This window comes from Eptatretus burgeri, chromosome 14 (genome assembly GCF_056783735.1).
Source record: "Eptatretus burgeri isolate ZD-2024b chromosome 14, Ebu_testis_v1, whole genome shotgun sequence".
Taxonomy (NCBI): Eukaryota; Metazoa; Chordata; class Myxini; order Myxiniformes; family Myxinidae; genus Eptatretus; species Eptatretus burgeri.
The window spans coordinates 67,794,050-67,816,071 of NC_140974.1; the positions used below are offsets into that span (position 1 = coordinate 67,794,050).

Consider the following 22,022-nt stretch of genomic DNA (forward strand, 5'->3'; position numbering starts at 1 on the left):
GTGTCGGGGCCATTCTGGAGAGCGGTACCAAGCTGGGGAGGGTGACGGTGACGTACATACCGATAGGCTGAGACCACCCTGCCCGTCCCCAATTTGTCTTCCCCTGTGTGTATGGTCTGATGGGTACCCTGTTTTGTTATCCGGTAGGTTAACATAGGCATAGGTTATGTTATGGCACCTTCGTTTTGTTATGGCATAGGTTAAGCTAAGTCTGGAAACTTGTGCATTTGCTTTCCTGTTTTGTAAATGCATCTCTTGATTGCTTTTCATTGCATTTCCACTTTTCCTGCCCTGGTTGCCGCTTTGACGCCATTAAAACCCTCGAGTTCCCTCCCCTCCTTCCCATTTCCCTTATTGCTTGTAAACAAATTATTTTTTATTATATTTTCAATCTGCCCGTGGTTGTCCTTTCTTCCAATGTCCATATGTAGATTAGCCGTGAGATTATAATTCAACTAATCGGCTCTTACATCAATCCGTCATTATGTTAGCAGTAAGCTCGGCCACCTTAATGAAGATCCAATAAAGATAACAGCAACACAATCGCCGAGGGCACGATTCCCCGATAAGGAGATCACGTGTTCGTCGGTAAATGGTTATCGGATCATGTGGAGGACCCTGGGTCACATGGTCAAGTTATTGGCGTTCGTGGTCGATTAGCGACCTGCCGTGGCACGAAGTTATTGGTGTACGATGGCCTCGATTCTCGGTAGGTCCGAGAATAACCAGGGATACCCCCACCTTCGTACCACCGTGACTCCGGGTCCGCAACCATATTAATGATCATAAAGATCATAACATGACCTCCCCCTCCCCTACCCCACATCCCTTCCAGCCAGGCAGCTCCCATAGGGAGCAATACTTGTAGTATTTATAATTGGAAGAAAAAATTGTGCTGATTATGTAATTTTCAAAATCTTCTTTGCAAATCAAATTAAGTGTTTGTTTTGAATGCGTCATTCGCCCAACATTTGCAGAGACGCTGAAGAAAAAACAAAGTTTGCATATTCATTCCTCATGTCTCTCAATATAAAGGCACCTGGAAAGGAGGGGATTAAGCATTATATCATCACTGACGAGAAGCTCACCATGGCCTGCGAATATCATGATGCCAAATTCTACGTCGATGACCCTGTGAGTACAATTGGCATTAGAGAATGAGGTGCATACTCTCACTCAAACAATGGTTTTCATTTATTCCTGCTATGTGAAACACCCTGTACTTTCCCAGGTCGAAAAACCAGTTAAAACCAGAACACATTTTCAACTGGTCTCTATTGGTTCTAATTGGTCTTTAACTGGTCTCTATTGGTTTCAACTGGTACCAGTTAAATTCAGTCAGAATTCCAATTTCCCAGTTGAAAAAACCAGTAGCTCATATTTGTACCAGTTAAAGTCTTACTGGTTCCAGTTGATACCAGTTGCAATGTACTGGTCCCAGTTGATACCAGTTGCAATGTACTGGTCTCCCAGTTGATACCAGTTACAATGTACTGGTCCCAGTTGATACCAGTTAGTTAAATACAATTGTATTTCAACTGGTAATATATCACTGTATTCCAATTTCCATATTAAAACCAGTAAGAAACCAACTGGCTTTACTGGTACCAGTTGGCTACTGGTTTTCAACTGGTACCAGTTGACCAGTAAGCTACTGGTCTTCACTGGTTTTTTGACCTGGGTTAGGCTCACCCTGTACCCATATGCTAATCAAACTAGGAATGTCCTGTGCTATGTCGGAGTACTGTAACCCATGCCTGCAGAAAACTGATTTTTTGGAACACCGGCCTCATTTTCCTTCCAATCATCATGTAACTTTGTATGAAGCCAACTTTTACCACTGCACACATTTCATATATCGTCAACTTGGTTGTGGGATGGCTTTAAAGGACATAAAATACAGGTTGATGAATCTTTCCTTCGTGTTGGGAAAGGAGATCGACACTTGGAAAAGATCGACAAGTGCAAGCGCATGTGCGCTTGCCGCTAGAGATAGTTGAAGTCCAAATTTTACAAAGCCCGAACCAAAAAAGTGGGAAAAGGCAAGAATCTCGAATCAATTTCCCACAATTTTCCAGGATTCCTGGGAAATGATTTACTGGGAAGAAACACCAGCTTTCTGAAGAATACTTGTAAGTGAAATTCAAACTTTTTTTAAAATGTTGAAGGACAACTAGTACCATGTGATAACCATACTTGTGTGTAGACAACGTAGAAGGTAATGAGAACGAAAATGTTATCCTGAACTTTGTGTTGACCGGAATTTTCAGTGGAGTCCTTTTTCATCTCATTCACACGTAAGGGCCTCGGCTGACGTTCCAAAACATAGTCGAGGATGGTTGTGGACGCGAATTATTACCTGGTTTATTTGTTTTAAATTGATGGATCACCATCATGAGAGACCTTAATTCAAATGGTGTGCAAACAACAAACCAATGACACTTTATAAACGATCTCTTTCTCTTATGAATGCTTTTCATTTCTTTCCTCTACATTATTGCAGGTCACCAGCCAAATTCAAAGAAATCCTGTTTTTAGTTAATTTTCAGAGCAAAATATAATCTTTTGATGAAATATATTTCATTCATTTTAAGTCGAATATAAAATGTGGTCTGGATCTCAGATTCCTTTTGGGATCTTTATTTTCCTACAAGTTTTCATGATTTGGCCAAGGTCAAATGAAGCATGCCTGGTGTTGGCTTAATGGTTAGGGTGGTGGGCTTGGGATTCCAGCGCCCTGAGTTCAAATCCTGCTTGGCTGTTGAATTACCACAAGGTGGGGTTGACTCAGCCTGTCATCCTTCTGAGGTTGGCAAGATGAGTACCAGCTTGCTGGGATGATTGAAGCATTTGAGTGTCCTGTGTTGGAGCGGTGGACCTGTCCAGGATTGTGCCCAACAACCCAGGAGACTGCTTTGGCAACACCAATACTCCAGATGGAGTATGGTCCCAATGCATTGGATTGGAATGAAGTGAGGTTGAGACTGTTTATTACTGATATGTGAAACACCCTGCAACTCAAACATGGAGAAAACAGACTTTTTTGAACGCCGGTCACATTTTCCATCCAATCATCATGTAACTTTCTTTAAAAATTCTCCATGGGTAGGCACTCCTCTGATGAAAGTTTTGTGTCAATCACTTAAGTGGTTGCGGAGAAAACAAATTTTAAACCAAATAATGGCGAAAAAGTGAGGTGGGAAGAAAAAATTACTCCCGTTTGGGAGTGACGGTCATCTCTGAAGCTCTGCAGATGTGGATCTCTGATCGGCTTAGAATGGCTTTGATGTCGTCTTGTCTTTTAGTTCAACGTACAGACGAAAGCCCGGGAGTAAAAAGGAAAGAAACCGGACCTCAGAAATCAAACCGCATTTCTGAGTCATAAATGACAGATGATATTTTTCCAACGATTTTTCCAACTTTGAAGACACGTGACTCGATAAGCAGGACGAATTTCAAAAAAACGGCCTGACCAAATTTAGATATTGTTCCATATTATCAGAATCCGAAGGAATTTTGAAGATCAGATCATAAACGGCGGAGGAGATAGATTTTGAAAATGGACGATTTCGCAACTTTGGAGTGACCTTGACATTGACCTTGACCTTCAATCGGGTCAAGGGTCATACCGTCGTGCATCCCTCATCGACATCTACCCACATACCAAATATCAAGAAAATTGGAAGAAAGAAATGGGGACGTACGTACGTAGGACATTGAGACTGGTCTTATTTGGTCATCTCGTTAGAGATGATCTAAAAAAAAGTGAGGGTCTTGTCTAACATTCCACAACATGGTCAAGGATAGTTTAGGACACCTATTACTGGTATATTCAGTTGTTTTTTTACCATCGCGGAAGGAGATGGTGTTGCGTTTGGGTGTGTTTGCTTGCTTGTTTGTTTGTTTGTGTTTGTTTGTTTGTCTGCACAGAACTTTCGTGTTTTTCTCTGCAACCGCTTGTTGGTTTGAGACAAAATTTTCACCATTGGTTTGACTACTAATGTAGAATCTTGTGATACTCATGTCGAAAATTCATGTCGAAAATGATAACTATGACGTCATAGGTCACGTGGTGTGACAGCCATATTGGGTTTTTTTTTAAAACCTTCAAAAATCTTCTTCTCTGAAGCGGCTGAACAGATCAAGGTGAATCTTTACACGTATGACTGCCTGTCCATGAGGAACAAAAGGTTCATATATATGACATCATAGGTCACATTCCTTGGTAGCCATATCGGATTTAGCCTTAAACGTATAAAAAAATCTTCTTCTCCAGAACAGCTGGACAGATCGAGGGGAAACTTCACACAAGTGTTCCCCAAGCCTTGGGTGTATGAGTTTGTTAAGGAATAATTGATAGGTCACATGGTTTAGCAGCCATCTTGGATTGAAGAAAAATATCAAATTATGTCTTCTCTGGAATCACTTAATCAATCGAAATGAAACTTCACAATTATGATTTAGTAGTGATGGGGAATGCAGGTTTTAAATTTCAACTTGATTGTATTCATGGTCTGACAGCCAGAATTATTTAGTTTTTTTTAATCTGGGTTCTTTTTGTTTTCTTGATTTTTTTTTCTTTTCATTAAGGCTCACTTGACTGTGCCTGGATGGGTTTGATGGTAGATGGGTAGCAGCTGATATGCGAATCCTATCCAGCTTCCTTCTGATGACTCCAACGCAGGACTCTACCGATTTGATCTTCCATTTGATATGAGTTTAATTTATTTTAATCCCATTCTAAATTCAATTTAACTCAATGAAAAACGTCATGGGTCAGAGTCAGGTATCCAATCAAAGCGGGGTTGCATCAAAGCGGGATGTCTTGGTACCCGGTATCACTGCTAGCAGTTATAATAACGTCTCTTATTAATTACGTAATACACCAGTACATAAACATCACACAAAACTACACAAACACCACACAAAAAAGTTATGTCGAGGGTCTGCAATCTGATTGCTCTTTCTAGTTTTTAAATACAAGTGTAGTGGCTACATAACAGAGCAGAACAACAGGACAATTGATCAACAGACAAAATGCAGAAAGGTAGCATCCATATATTATGACCTATTGTTAGGGAGCAATGCATTAGGATGAGGGCGGTGGGGGGGGGGGGGTACGAGATGTCTAAAATTGCCGAAAAATGCAGAACATAATACGACCTTGGACGGCTGCTAAAGGGGAGGCAGTCGAACAACAAGAGGTAATCACCGCAGGACAATAATAGGAATTGCAGAAGTATCATAACAGGGTCTCACACAGGTATAGTGAAGGTCATTCATGGAGATGGAAGAGACCATGAAGTGGTGGTGGACAGCAGACTTCAAATCCTGAAAGGAAAGAGCTCGAGATGATGGATTTGGGAAGACTCTTCCATAGTGGAGCAAAGAGAAGTATGAAGAATGGAGATGAGCATTGAGTTTGGACTTGTGGCTGGAACAAAGTAAGGAGCTCTGGATTGGGGGCAAGGTGTGGGGGGGGGGGGCAGTGAGAGAGCGAGACGAACAAGATCAGAATATAGCTCATAAAAAGGCTGCAAGGTCACCAACCTGTTTACTTCTGAGAGCACAATTTAAATTACACTGAAAATCTTAGTTTCCTGGGCTAATAAGGAGGCAAGATGCGAAGAAGCTCAGTGCCAGTCCACAGGGGAGTCGCTGGCACCCTCACCATTTCGCCAAAGTTCGAATTCCTGTTCTTATCTATGGGACACTGTATCAACAGTACAGCCAGAATTAATTTTAAATGTATTGAATGTATTATTCAAACCTAGAATGTAAATGACAATTTTTACAAGAATGATAAACGGTGGCTTTGTTATTTTGTTCCCATCGTAGCCCATACCATTCGTGCGATCACTTATTGGTAAGCTGCAAGAAGGAACCGTCATCGAAATCCATGGAATGATGCATGATGAATGTACTCCTCCACCTGGACAAGATAACAGGTGAGATTAAATCTGCTTTACCAAAGTAAAGGACTGATAATATTGGGGTCTGACAGCTCAGCATGTGTGTCATTAGTCAGGGTGTGTCTTTAGGGACTCACATAAATATGAGCTTTATCACAAGCCATGACCTTAATCTTTTGAATCATTCCTCTTGCTTTTTCAAAGTGAAAGTTCAATTACCATGTATAAATTAATGATAATCAAGCTTGCTCATTTAAAATTTGTCCAGGTGCTAAAAAGTGCACTGCACCTGCAAAATTTAATCAGATGCACACTTTAACAAAGACATTTGATCGATGGGATATAAATTTCTACTTGAGGTGTTAACATATGTGATGTTACAAAGACATCGTCATCATCAAGACGGAGCATTAACAATGCAGTGCCTCGCTGGGGTATTTGTCAGTACGACCCCTTTTACACAACAATCCATGGAGTGCGATCCCATTGTAGATGAAAATGAATTTATTTTTTTTATTTTTTAGTGAATTTATATTAAATCACAAGAACTGTCGCTCTCACATCACAGGCAGGTCAGTGGTCTCTGTTTTCTAACATCGATTCTTCAACATAGCCCCCTCTCCTCTCAGTTGTCTGACCGTGATTAGCAACACCAGGATGTGCGCGTTCTTCCAATAACCTCCTTCTGGTTAAACTTCCAAAATCCAGGCCGACTACACGCCTCAACTCTTTTATTCCTAGATTCTCCCATCTAAGGAACCACCCTCCAGAAGCTGTTCTTTTACATTCTTCCATCCAGGACTTCAAGAAAGCAATGTTCCGCCACCTCTTATCATCCCCAATTCTGACCGACTGTATGATCTTTATTACCCCCATTAACCTTTCCTCACGCAACCATTTTACTTGCTAGTTTCAGTTTCCTCCCCTACTCCCTCTCCTGTTCCATGTTCATCAATTCTCTTGATGTTTGTCTCACTGTCACTTACATCCTCTTCTTCCATGAGCCTTCCACTCCTGCAAAAAAAAGAAAGAAAAAGTAATTGCAAAATGTGCAAAGCTGCATGCATTCAGTTCACCTTTATTATCACCATGCACCTGCATTGCAATATCTATAAAATATACATCAAAATATACATTCAACATTTCATATCAATACAAAACATTTGATCAACCAATCACTAAAAATACATCAAAATGGAAATTAACAAATAGGTTGTCCACATGGAATGGTCTACCATCATAAATCAAAGCAAAGAAAAACGTAAACTCGGTGCTGTCGCTTGCGCACGTATACCAAAGGTACCGTCCAAACAATCTTCACACGTCACACCGTTTGTTTGCAGGGGGACCTGTGATCGGTTGATATTGTTGCGGGGCCGGGTATCAGCCGCGAGTACGACCGCCAGATGGAGCTGCAAGTCGGCCCGACGGGTCGTCCGGAATGTATAGGTCGGCCCCCGGAGAAATCCGGAGCCGACGGGTCCTCTATCGGACCGAACTTGCCAATAGATAGACCATGTGGGGTAGGGTCGATTGCCAATTTCAATTTACCTAAATACCCACGTGATCCAAACTACCAGGGAAATTCACCCTCGGCCGACTTTGTCCGAATCGAGTCACTATCACCGACTCGGATCCGGCGTAACTGAGCGGAATTACCAAAGTTGGGCCGGACCAAATGAACAATTTACCGGCACTAATCCTCAAACACGCGTCATGTCGAACCAATGAAAGAAACACGGAACGAGCTGATACATTTAACAATCGGGGTATTTATTCAACAATAATGGGGGGAATTAGAGGAGCACGTAAGAGGCAGAATTAAACCGAATATCAGACAATGCACAATATCAGACAAAATTGATCCCCCTACGAATACAACCGAAAACAACACCCCTTGATGAGATCCCACAAACACTCCACACACATGCATACACTCACCCATCCATGCTCAAGCTACGTAAAAGTCCTGCTAACATCCCGAGACCTCTCTATCTCCAATACTTCCAGGCACCTATCTAATCTTGAGGAAAATGCCAGAGGCATAGAAAAGGTTCCTTTATGTTTGTGCCATGTGGCAAACAATAGAAAAGAAGGGATGTTCAAAAAAATCTCGTGTGCATGCTGTGCTACCCAGGTGGTCGAAGGGGGAACCAAGTAATGCTCCAGAAGACTTAATATAAAGGGGAGCCAATTTTTAAACAAATTAATCACTCACATGCACATTATCTTATGGGTTTTCGTTTTGAATGTACACAAAAAATTTCAGTATGTACTGACGTGTTTTAACTAATACTGTATATGTAAGGGCGCCCCTTTACATGAAATTTTCCTGAGAATGACTTGGTTCCTCCTAAGAACACAAGGATAGTACAACATGCACATTAAATTTTTTTTGAATGTGTCGTCTTTGATAGCATCTGGCATTTTCCACAAGCCATGGGATGTCCCTTATTAACCTCCACCATCTTCGAAGATGGATGGAGGTTACTGTTTTCACCCCTTTCTGTTTGTTTGTTTGTTTGTTATCTTGCCAAAACGAAGTTTTTGCAAGATATCTTAGTCGGCTTGTATGTTTTGTTGTTTTTGTTCGTCTGTAATTACGTATAAAAAATTCTGCAGAGCACAGTTATCATTGGAAATTTTTGTAACTTCGCATATTAGAGGCCTATAGAGGTCCCTTTAAGTGCACAAAATTTTGAAGGTCAAGGTCGAAGGTCAAGGTCACTGTCGCAAATCAGGGGAGTCGACGAAACCCTTATTTTTTTGAGTAATTTTGATTGGATCGTCTTCAAACTTCATGGGAATATAGTTCATGGTCTGGCGCTCAGCTGATTAATTTTTGGTGGCGATTGGCCTTGACCTTCATGGTTAGCACCTAAGGTCAAACATATTTGACCCCAAGGTCAAATTTTCAAGTTTTAGGAACCATATCGTGTAGTACCTCAAATTGAACACCTCGATGAGTGCTTTCTCGATATGTCAAGCTTGAGACATTATGACGTCATTTGGTGACGTTATGAGGCAAACGCATATTTTTCATGGTTACTCTTTAGAACGATTCTCATCGGAATCTCTCGTAGGCAGATATTCCTCAAGGAGTCGCTCCTGGTGGATAGCAGCTCTGTTCACCTCAGTGTGACCTTAAAGAAGTCACACGTGGTCACCTTTTGGCAAGATTGGTTTATTTGTTTGTTTGTGAACAGTATTACGGAAAAACTCCTCGACGGATTTTGACGAAACTTGGTGGGGGGGGGGGTTAGGTGTGGTCCAAAGATCATGCCATTAAATTTTGGACTTGGTCCCCCCCCCCCAAAAAAAAATATTGTTAGAGAAAAAAAGAAATTTTTTTTTGCATTTCTACATGTTTTAAGTGATTTCCAACCCCCCCAAAAAATATTGTTACCCCCCCCAAAAGAATTTTTTTTTGCATTTCTCCATGTTTTAAGTGATTTCCAACCCCCCAAAAAAAATCAGATAAAAAAACTTTTTTTTTTGCATTTCTACATATTTTAAGTGATTTCCAACCTCCCACCCCCCCAAAAAAAAATTTTTGCAACTTTTTTTTTCAACAAAATTTCGATTTCTTTTTTTTGCATTTCTACATGTTTTAAGTTATTTCCAACCCCCCCCCCCCCCCCAAAAAAAAGTTGGAGAAAAGAACTATAACTGTCAGCACTGTTGACATCATATTTAATGAATAAGATATAAGGTTCACTTGAGTGACCCAGCAGTATTGGCGGCGGAGGTTTTGCACTCTCCCGAGTGCTCCCCCTCGAGTTAACCTCCGCCATCGAAGATGGGCGGAGGTTACTGTTTTCACCCATCTGTTTGTTTGTTTGTGAACAGTATTACGGAAAAACTCCTGGACGGATTTCGACTAAACTTAGTGGGGGGGGGGGGTTAGGTATGGTCCAAGGATCATGCCATTCGATTTTGGACCTGGTCCAAAGTACAATATGGCCGCTATGGCGGGCATTTTGAAAAAAAATATTTGAATTTTTTTTTGCATTTCTAGATGTTTTAAGTGATTTCCAACCCCCCCCCCAAAAAAAATTATTAGAGAAAAATAAATTTTTGCAACTTTTTTTTTTCAAAAAAATTTCGATTTTATTTTTTTGGCATTTCTACATGCGCGTCGATGTAGTTTAGTTTATTCAATCGTGGTTCAGTAGAGTCTGATCCGTTTTGACCTATAATGAATAGGATATCAGGTTCAATAAAGTGACCCAGCACTATTGGCGGCAGAGGTTTTGCACTCTACCGAGTGCTCCCCCTATAGTTTTCTATTGTTTGCCACATGGCACAAACCATATAAAAGGGGCCTTTTCTATGTCCCTGGCATTTTCCACAAGAATATCATGGATGATGAAGGTTGTGGTCAAGTTTCATCAAAATTGATTTTGGTTTTGGAGAAGAAAGCAAATACCTATTTTGGGGGTTGGGGGGGGGTGACCCCCTGTAGGAATTTTCAGGCCCTATGTTAAAGTTGCAATTCAGAGAAACCATTCCATATAAAGGGAGGGCACTTCATGCTTCTCTTGATTGCTGCAGGAATCTCTGTTTCTAATAACACTGCCAGTGCATACTTGTACCACACAAGAACAAAACTCAAGCAAATAGCTAATCAGTAAAAAACTATCAAAAAATCAAAAACTATGCCTCCACCACTGCCTGCACCCGGGAGCACCTCCACTACTGCCCCAACCACCAGCCCTCCACCACTGCCTGCACCCGCTGAACTTCCATCACTTCCTGCACCTCCACCACTGCCTGCACCCACCACCCCTCCACCACTGCCTGCCCCCACTGCACACTCACCACTGCCTGCACCAGCTGCACTTCCACCACTGCCTGTACCCACTGCACATCCACCACTGCCTGCACACGCTGCACATCCACCACGGCCTGCACAGCAACCTCACTCCACAACCGTAACCAACTATTATCTCCAAATTTCAAACATTCTGCAACTTGCTGCAAATTATATATCGATGTGTGTCCTTCAACCTTGTAATTACTATCCTCAAGTGGGCGATTTCTTCACACTTCCTGAAACAGTAAGAACCCTTTGCTTCCCCTATTGTTGACATGGCCACACTGAGCATCCATCACATTTTATGAACTCCTCATCCTTTCTCCTTCGGTCTCTATTTATACCCTTTTTATCCCCATACTCCCAAGGCCCCAACTGACTTAACGCTAAACTGAACACGAGGCCTCCCCATGATTTTTTTCAATAAACTAACACAAATACCCAATAAAACTGTTATGAACACAAATACAGGTTTATTAGTAGTTCTACAACCTCTAAAAGAAATCACAATAACAAAATACATAAAACAACATCCAAAAAAACAATTGTTTTGTTCTGGTCGAGCTTACCCTCTTGCGGACGACAGGAAGTGGCATCCTCACAGTTGTTGTTGTTATTGTTATAGATCAAATATTTACAATGGTAATAATTGAAAATGTAATGATAAAACGTGAGGTAAATTAAAGCCTCAGGTTGAGGCGCCTCCACACATTATTAGATTAATATGCAAAGCCATATTTTGTGGACGTATCTCCTCCGAAACTGCCGGACGGATCGTCGCCACTTTCGGCATGTGGGTGCTCTGTGGTCTAATGTACAACATGGGCTATGTGAGATTGCGCCACACGGACAGGTTTGGATATTTTTGACGATTTTCTAATTTTTACATTCGTTTGCATGGCGACGTGTGACATCACCGCTGAGAGGCATCATGATATTGTCGGTCAATCGCTGACGTCATTACGTCTGTCATCGACAGACCGTCACCGCTGAGAGGCGTAATGCCACTCCTAGAAAACAGCGTCTGCGATGTAAAACCCTCTGCTGCACTTACATGAGGTCTGCTCAAATGAACCTCACTTTCTTTCTTCCGGCTCTCTGACGTCACGCCCATTAATCATCCACTCTCGGGGCGTGGCCTCGCCCGTCGTCACCCCTGGAAGCGGGGCTTTCTTGCCTGCTTGGACGTGCTGCTCGGTTTTAGTTGTTTTAAGGATGTGATCCCCCTTTATCGCCGGTCTTGAAATACAAAAACATAGGGAAAAGGTCACAGGGGGCAATTACATACTGGGGGAAATTGGCCTTAATCCCCATCTAATTAACACCACACCACACCCACCCCGTGTGGGTACAAGTAACACTTAAGCTCATTTTCCCTCCTTAATTTACATTGAGATGTCTCCTTCACCTCTATACTATCCTAACTTTGATATGAAGTTCCTCCATCTTATCCCCACAGCCATAACAGTATTAACGATACCCAGCATGCTATATTAGATAATTTATTATTGCAGATTGTCACGTTGTACATCTAATATAAGTGCTAAGTAATTACTTTCACATCATATTTTGATAACAATGATTGATCTCCGTGCATAATGTGTAGTATACAAACCAAGAACATAAACAAGTTGCAGAAAAAGAAGTTAATAAAACATTAGAACATGGTAATCTTCGGAAGGGTGTAAACTTGATTGGGAAATCTGCCCCATTGTGAGTAATTCAGAAAGAACACTTCAAGTTTACACTCTTCCTTTCAATATAGTCAGCGTAGGCACCTTTCAGACGTGTGCGAGACACTTGGCCTTGTGCTTGTGTGGAATTGGTCTCCCGTTTTGGGAACCAGCAGTAATCAGCCATCATGTTTGGGTTGAACCGGCCTTGATACCTAGTTTCCATGACCGAAATGTCTTGGTGGAACCTTTCACCGTGCTCATCGCTTACCTCGCCCAGTTTAGGTGGGAAGAAATCAAGAGGAGAATGCAAGAAGTGCATTTTAAGAGACATCCTTCAGCCCATTCGCTGATAGGCCTTTAGCATGTTGGCCACCAATTCCGCATCATCATCATCATCATCATCATCACACCATTTGAAAGCCTTTATCCCTGAGCAGGGGTCAGCTTTTTGCGGGCTCCAATCATGGTACCCTTTCTTGAGGCAATGTTTTTAAGGCCGGATGCCCTTCCTGACGCCAACCCTTTAGTCGCCTTCGACCCTGCAGGGATAATTACCAGTATACTGGTGCTCATTTCGCCGACCTTCGGAAGGATGACAGGCTGAGTCAACCTGCTTGATGCTAGCTCAGCGGCCAGCGGGGCTCGAACTCAGGACCCCAAGGATCACAAGCCACCGCCTTAACCACTGAGCCACACCAGGCTCAATTGTCCACTAATTCCGCATACTGTTCAAAAATATAGATGCTATTAGCATGATATGAATTCTAAACTTGATACATTCTTAAAATATGTACATTGCATTTAAACATTTTAGTATCAAGTTACAAACTCCTCTCAGAACGGATGCGGCACGCAAAATTATCATGCCGCGTGGAAAATTTTACTAAAAAATTTGATGAGAAATAATATTCTACAACAGTTGTATTGCTATAATTGAAACAAAAAATACCAAAAAATGATAATTTATGATCACTCAAAATCATCCACCAGGGCAAACTACTGTAATTGGACCATATGGAAACTCAAAATCCTGTCGTGCTGAGAAAATTGTGACTTCAGATTCAGAATCAGCATCCTCGATTTAGTCCAGAACATGCATTTCCACTCCAGTTGCAAAATCTTCGTTGTCCAGTGTATTCAGAAATGCAGTTTGTCCGGGCGATATATTACTGTTACATGAATAAAATGGAATCTCCACCAATAAATGTTAGTATGTGTCTGTCAGTCAGTCCGTCCATCAGCCTGTCTCCTCCATAAATGCAAAACCACGAAACCTAACGGCCCCAAACTTTTCATGCGCCAGTTAGCTAAGACACTGTAGTTTTATTATTATCAAGTTTTCAATCCATCAGATCACACATAGCACACTGTTGCTGTGAACAGATAGAGCTTTATTGGTAGCTCATGCAAAACACACCGTGCTCATGGCAATCAAAGAGCGACGAGGAAAAAGATCATATCTGGACAAAAGCACAACAGAGCATGCGCGGGATGGCAGCAGATGTCACGTCACGTCCTGAGCAACAAAACAACAACCAATACTGGCGATGCATATTAAGGGAACTCTACGGCAGTCCATGAATGAAAATAGGGTGTTTGGGTTAATTTAAACACCCATTTTTTCAGGTAATTAATGGCCTTATTTTTTACTTATCTTTTATCAAGGGTCATCCTTGGTCACCTTGCTGTCCTTCGCTGAGGTCTTAATTCATCATATTTTTGACCTGCTTAACAATGCCTTGACTTGGAACAGGGTGGAACGGTTTCTTAATGAGAGTTTTTTGTTTTTTTTCCCACTTTCCTCACTCATATCATCGAATGCCTGATCATCATACCCACAAATCACTGGACACATTGCAATGCTTATAAACGTCCGGAGACACCAGTGTTCATGGCTTTATTTCATTTCCGCACATGCATTAACCACTCAAATCTCTTAATCTGAGCCGAATTTCAAAATATAAGTTTCTTAATCTACCTCAGCACCAGTTCTAATTTCTAAAAAAAAAGTGTTAATTTGTACAATTCACATATTGCTCGACATTCCGGCCATCTCTGGACGGGTGCATGATGTTTATATGACCGATTGGCGATCGCTAATCGCTTGCTAAGCCAGTCATTCCTTCTCAACCATTTTGTTGGAGTGCTTCTTTGAGCGATTAATCTACTTGGCAAGCACTCCACAAGCTACTTGGTTGTTTGCTTCCAAGCCATAGCCACACAGAGCAAAAGTGTTCACACTGCCACTGAATATAGCGATCGATTTGAACAATGTTCAGGCCCTCCTCGTCAGCGTTTGGCCCTTCGTTGTCATGCTGTGCCTCAGGCAATGGCTCACTCACTGAAAATGTGCAATTTTATTTTACACGATGTTTCCCCCTTTGGAAGATTTTCTTTCATTGTACGACCCGTCACTTTGACATAGATAGATACATGCAAAGAAAAATTAAGATTTCGTTTTTAAAAGTTTCTTCAACCGTTTCATTGGAGTACTTGATTGAGTGCTGAAGCCACTTGGTGACTACAAGCTTCCGGTGGCAATACCGCAGCTCGTTTCTCCATGGGGGACATCTCCAGAATTAGGAAAACAAAATAAATTAGATGACTCCAATGAGAAAAAAATATTTTCAGTTGTTACAAAGCAATGAATCACCACATCACATCAGGATAGCTGAGAGGTACACACGCGTGCTCTTAGCTGTCTAGCCTGGGTTTGAATCCCGACCCAGCTATAAACTGTCATCCTGGTGTTTCAGAGGCAGAGTGATTCCTCAATGTGTTTGCCATCTCTCAGATGGACGCTAAACTGACCATCATATCTGCCCCTCCCCCCTCTCTCCCACCCCACTCTCTCCCCCCTGTCCCCCACCCCTCTCTCTCCCCCTGTCCCCCACCCCTCTCTTCCACCCCTGCCCCTCTCTCCAACCCCTGCCCCTCCCACCCCCTCTCCCCCACCACCTCTCCGTCTCTCTCCCTTTCTCTCCCACCCATCTCCATCTCTCTCCCACCCTCTTCCTCTGTCTCCCACCCATCTCCCCCTCTCCCCTCCCTCCTACCCATCTCCCCCTCTCTCCCACCCATCTCCCCCTCTCCCCCTCCCTCCCACCCATCTCCCCCTCCGTCTCTCCCATCCCTTTCCCCCTCCTTCTCTCCCTCCCTCCTACCACTTTCCTCCCCCCTTCCTCTCTCTCCCTACCCCTCTTCCCCCACATATCCCCCTCTTTGAAGGGGACTGTTAAGGATTAACGGCTTCATTTTGTATTTAAAACAGCTTCCCCAGAGTGTAGCATGTATGAATCTGATTTGGAGCGAGCTGACCGGAGGAGTGCAAAGATTGCTACATGTGCAATCATGCATACCTGCAGGCAGACTATTGCCAGGTAGATAGCATGGGTTTTAAATTCTCCCATCCTGTTTTATGCAGAACCCATTGGTTAAAAACAAAATGTTGCTGTTTGAACGTGTTTTATTATTCCTCCCTTCCCCTCACACTGCCTTCCCTTCCCCTCATGCTGCCTTCTCTTCCCCTCACGCTACCTTCCCTTCCCTTCATGCTGCCTTCCCTTCCCCTCCCATCACCCCAACTCCCCTTCACACCACCTTCCCTTCTGTTCCCCTCACACTGCATTCCCTCTCCCTCATGCTGCCTTGCCTTCCCATTACACTGCCTATCCTTCCCTTCCCATCAAGCTGTTTCCCTTCCCATCATACTTACCTCATCCCAAACTCCCTCCCTTTCCACCCCCCCCCCCCATGGACATCTCTGGGTGGTCTCTACGTACTGTATTAACTTGCTGTTTTAATGTACGCCATTTCATTCAATCTTGTCCTCCCCCCCCTTTACTCCACAAGTCCCACTACCAAACACAAGTCGAAAATTCCTCCCCCCTTCCCCCTCAAATCCTCCTTCCAAATGCAAGTCCAGAACCCCTTATCCTCATGCTTACCTCCTCACAAACTCCCTCCCCCTTCCCTGTCCCCCCACCCCCCTTCCCAGAGTGTATACCAACATTTGGCGAGGCGGTTCTCTCCCCGCCCCACCCCTTTCCTCGCACTTCCCTCCTTCCTAGCCCCCCCTCCTCACCCCTCACCTTCCGCTCTCAGTCTCTTAATTAGATGGGGATTAAGGCCAATTTCCCCCCAGTATGTAATTGCCCCCTGTGACCTTTTCCCTATGTTTTTGTGCATGTGCAGCACGTTAGATGCTGCCTGTATGTACAGTATATGTGTCTATGCCTAGACTGTATACGCATGCTATGTTGCGCTGCCCATTGTGTAGGGGTTGCCGTTATTACTTGATCATTGGTGTCCCTTGTAGAACAATTGTTGACAGACGGACGCATGCAGGCATGCCGAGACCGAGCTCCTTTTTATTATAGATTGTTGTGTTTAAGGTAGACAGTAGGGATTAATAAATAGTCTGAATAAGCTTACCATTCTGTCTCCTGTTTATGTTGGTTTCACCCATAAAACAACACAAAGGGCACATTTGTGTCTTGATTTTTGGGTTTTTATTCCATGATACCTTCCGGTGCACTCTCTGCAGTGCCCTGAGGTCGACGCCAAACAACATATCCACTCGTTCCATTATATGCAGATGATCTTGCAACACAAATTGGAGGCAAACTTCATGTCAAAACACGTTGTATGTTGGGAATTAAAAAAAAAAAAAAACAAGAAATGATTGACTTATTGTGTAATATTGCTGTTTGCAATTCAAATAATTGGTTCTTTTATTTGTTTTGTGCAGTTTGTATATAGATTTGAGAAAATCTACTGTTGAATGGAAGGAAGAAACTTTAGCTCCATTTCACATTGGAGTACGTGATCCCAGCACAAATGCAATTGCCCTGAATTCATATGATCATTGTGGTTGGCAAGAGCAAGTGGATCATGAAGCAAGCTTTTGTGGTGGTGAGAAATTCCACATTGTGATTCAAATAACCAGCACTGGCTACCTGGTGAGGCAATAAAACATGTAATGAAATTTTGTATGTTTTGTTCCCCTAAATAATATGTCCACTTGTTACTGCTTTGTGTTAGTTTGTTGTAGAAAATGACATTTAAAATGAGCAAATGAGTGAAATGTTTTCGTTCAGCAATTGCGGTTGGTTGAGCCATATTTTTCAGGCACGAAGAGTCTCCATCCTCTTTGACCTCAAATCAACAACATTTTGTATCAAAGTCTGATCCAAATTACCATATAATCTGTGTGAGAGTTTCCTTTAATTCCTTCACATTGGTGAGATGTACACAGGTTACACTTGAATCATCATCCAGATGCAACCCCACAGGTGCCACATTCAATTCATTTCTCACCTTTGGGAAACCCGTGGAACAAGTCGAAAGTTTTATTTTGCCTTTTCATACAAACCCCCCTCCCCTCTCCCCTCAACCATGCTAAATCAAAAAGTGCAGGTTGACAGGTGAGAAGAGTCAGTGACACATATTCCACACCAACATACATGCAGACAAGACAGACACCAGATATTGCAGGACTTAATTTCAGACAGTCATTGATCTTGGGGGAAGTAACTTCCTGGAACACTGGGTACCAGTAGCGGCTTTGAGTGGCGATGCTTTTCTCTGCAGTCAGAGGAGCATTTTAACAACAAATCTCCTCCATCCGCACCCCTCCTCATTGGATGCCAACCCGTGGGGTTTGTCCATGTCCTATCCTCTAAATACTGAGTGTCAAGTGAGGAAGCAGCATTTTTAATGTCTTTGGTATGACTCAACCAGGGTCGATTCAAATTACTCACCTCCTAGACTCAGAGCAAATGCTCTCACCACAAACTGATTGCTCATCATTATCAAGGAATCGAGAGCAGAACATGGTTATACAGACTTGGGAAGGCAATACCCAAGTAGAGAAAAAAAGAGGGGGGGGGGGACAAAAGAGTTGAGCAGAAGTTAGCTACACTTGTTGAGGGTAACAAGGTTTGAGCCACGATCTGAGCGAATACAACCTGATCAGCCTCGTGATGCACAAACAGGTGAGAGGTAAGGGGAGGTGACACCAGAAATGAGGAGTCAGACAACTGCAAGGCCACCAATCTGTCTGCATTGGGAGAGGAGCAGGCTTTGCACCTCAACATCCTGTTGAGTAACTCCAATGAGTTTCAAAGCCTTGGATTGTACCACTTGCAAGAGTGCAAGATTACATCTAACGGCACCGAGTTACAGGCGACATCCAACCTCCATGCGACTGCAGATAAATGCTTTTACACTATTATTACAATTTGGAGTTGGGAGGAGCTGAGGAATAACTTGGTCTTGTGGATGATTCCAATGAGAGTGTTAGTCCTTCGTTTGATCCTCTTTATCAGAAAAAGGCCAAACACTCGAAATGCAGCCATACCTCTCTTCCCACTGTGGTTAAAATACTCTTTCATTTCCTTTGATTAAAATCCATTGTTTAAGGTACATTTATGACACGAGGGAGGAAGGGGAGGGGAAGGAAGGGGAGGGGGAGAGATAGAAAGAAAGGGGGAAATGGGTGGGAGAGAGAGAGGGGGTGGGAGAGAGGAGGGTGGGAGAGATAGAAAGAAAGGGGGAAATGAGTGGGAGAGAGGGGGTGGGAGAGAGGGGTGGGAGAGAGAGGGGGTGGGAGAGAGAGGGGGTGGGAGAGAGAGGGGGTGGGAGAGAGGGAGATCGGGGTTGTAGGGTCCAAACTTTGTTCAAGTCGATCGATATATTCAGTGACAGTGCAAATACTTTTTCCTTGAATGGCCATGGCTTAGAACTGAACCAAGCAGCTTGTAGAGTGCTGGCCAAGTGGCTTAACCACTCAAGCAAGCACTTCAACAAAACTGTTGCTAAGGAACGGCTGGCTTGGCAGTTAGTGATCGCCGATCGATCATATAATACATTGCACCTGGAGATGCCCAGAATGTCAAGCAATGTCTGAAATGAACAAATTAACACTTTTTTTGGCATTGGAACTGATGCTGAGGTAAATTAAGAAGTTTAGATTTTGAAATTTGGCTGAGATTAAGAGATTCTAGAGATTACGGTATGTGTGGAAATGAAATAAAGCCATGAACACTGGCGTCTCCAAGCATTTATAAGCATTGCAATGTATCCAGTGATTTGTAGGTATGATGACGAGATATTCGATGATGTGAGTGAGGAAAGTGAAAAAAAAATTAAAAAAAATTATCATTAAGAAGCCGTTGCGGCTTGTTCTAATTCAAGGCATTGTTGAGCAGGTCAAAAAAATGGTGAATTAAAACCCCAGCGAGGTGTCCAAGGATGAGTCTTGATAAAGGATAATTAAATATGCCCATGAATTATCTTCCAAGGGGGCGTTTAAATTAACACAAAAACACATTTTCACAAATGCACTACCTTGGAGATCCCTTGGTATGCATGGAAAGTTTGGGGCCACGAGGTTTCATGGTTTTGGAGGAGACCGACTGACGACCGCACGGACTGACAGATGGACTGACACACTGACATGTATTAGTGTAGATTAATATTGCTACACCACATCACATTGCATAGCATGAAGACAGCTGATAGAACATAAGTAAAATTGGCCCAAATCATTCATGAATCTGCTGGTCAGGCCTGGCATTACACTGCATTAGGTTAATTTGGCAAGAATTTGGAATTTGTTCAGATTTCTGGGGAATGACCCATCCACCATTTGTGAAAAGATAACGTGGAATCTTGAATGTCCAACAAATACCACGAGACAGGTCCCTCGCTTTATGTCCATCTGAGGGACACAGCAAATTTTGTGATGTAATATCTTTGGAAAAACCACCGATCCGACAGTTTGTAATGGAGGTGAGAACTGAACTGACGAGATACCTCAAACACAAGTGGACTACTTCTCCACCATACCATCGGACAGCAGAAGGAATTGATATTCATAAATGTGGTAGAAATGCATTTGTCTTCTTTACACTTTCAATGAAATGAACACCAATGATGATGGTTGTGTCATTTGGAAGTAATTAGCATTATGTCGAGTTGCGTTAGAGTACCTACCGACAGTGAAGGTATGAAGGAATTACTTACCATTATTCGAAACTTTCTTGCAGGTAACAATCAATGACATCATTTATCCAGAATTCCATAAAAGACATGATGTACGAGATGTTCGTGCAATTTATATTGGTGGGGTCGTAAACCTCAGCAAGGTGTCTATTAAGAACCTTGAAGTAAGTGATTTGTCCACACGATCCACCAAAGCATTTCTGAATCTCTCCAAGATATTTAGATAACTTGGCAATTACTATGAAGATGTTGATAATTTACTTTTGTCTCGACAGGAACCTGCTGATTTTGAGGAAGATGCAAACACATACAGTGAAGGACTGACAAACCAAATTGAGATTTGTCGTAATGTAAGTAATCGCTATTTTTAATCATGGTAATCATCGTTATCATCATAAATAATGGATTATTCTTACTACAGTGATGAATATTGTTTGGTGAAAACACAACCACTCTCTCAATAATTCCCACATTCTGATGACAAACAAAGAAATGAGTACAAACCAAGATGAGTGGAATACATCCAGAGTGTATCAACACACAATAACCTTGTCTGGTCTTGTTTTGCTTGATTATTGACCAAGAGCAAATATCACCCGTCACTTCGCTGACGGGAATACTAGGAGGGGGTAGAAAAAGAGGGGGGAGAGAGAGAGGGGTAGGAGAGACAGAGAGAGGGGAGAGTGAGGAACAGTGCGGGGGGGGGGGGGAGGGAAGGCAGACATGCAGTGGAGCGTTAATTACGATTCATACCGTCCCATCAAAATTATTCCACATAGAATAACAGTGCAGATGGAAACAAAATAATGTCTGAAATCCATTTTCTACCGGTCATACTACAAATACAGTCCAGAGACACACACCACCCAGAAATAAGCAGAGCCCGGAGACGAGCGCAATCTAGACATGTTCAAAGACAAACACCGTCCTGACAAAATCACCACCGGGACACAGCATGGGGGTTGGGGAAAAGAAAGAAAAAGAGAAATATATAAATATGGAGAGAGAGAAAATGTTGTGCTTTTTGAACAACACACACACACACACACACACACACACACACACACACACACACACACACACACACACACACACACACACACACGTTTTTTATTTTATTTAAAAAAAAATTTTTGTACACCTTGTCGAGGCTTGTATGAGAGCTAACACACAACGCACAGTAAGGGGGGCATGAGCAAGAGGGGCGGGAGAGGGAAGGGCAAAACAGTGGGGAACAGCGACATTAGTAGATCTATGGAAGGGAGAGGGATGTCAGGTCAGGTTCGATTTTGTCAGGTCAGGTTCGATCTGTGACCTGCTACAGGTACCATGTAAACCTGTACTAACCTGTTCCATGGTCGGGTTGTCGGCGACTAAACCGTCTCCCCCACCAGGTTTTCTGGTGAGGTGGGTGTTTGGATATGGACACCCAGCAGGATTAAAAACAAAACCTGTCAAAGGGCGGAGGAGCTCCTTGTGAGCCAACGGTCATCCATATCTAGTGCCCAACTGTGTCTGCGGACGTCCTCCTGCAGTTGGGTTACTTCTTATTAGGAGGTTGGTGGCAGGATTTGCACTCCGGCCACCGTAAAACCCTTCATTCCGCAAAAC

The 22,022-nt window shown here is 42.8% G+C and overlaps 1 protein-coding gene across 1 annotated transcript in view; it reads left to right on the forward strand.

Moving 5' to 3' along the window:
- Positions 1–1,041: 1,041 nt before the first annotated feature.
- The window catches only part of LOC147013519 (galectin-8-like), a 55,507-nt gene continuing 34,526 nt past the window's right edge, over positions 1,042–22,022 (forward strand). Inside the window, exons 1-5 of the mRNA XM_085855378.1 lie at positions 1,042–1,134; positions 5,839–5,948; positions 17,155–17,365; positions 20,456–20,575; positions 20,687–20,761. Of these exons, the coding sequence (XP_085711504.1) occupies positions 1,090–1,134; positions 5,839–5,948; positions 17,155–17,365; positions 20,456–20,575; positions 20,687–20,761 (561 nt within the window). The 5' untranslated portion in view covers positions 1,042–1,089. The remainder of the gene's footprint in view (positions 1,135–5,838; positions 5,949–17,154; positions 17,366–20,455; positions 20,576–20,686; positions 20,762–22,022) is intronic.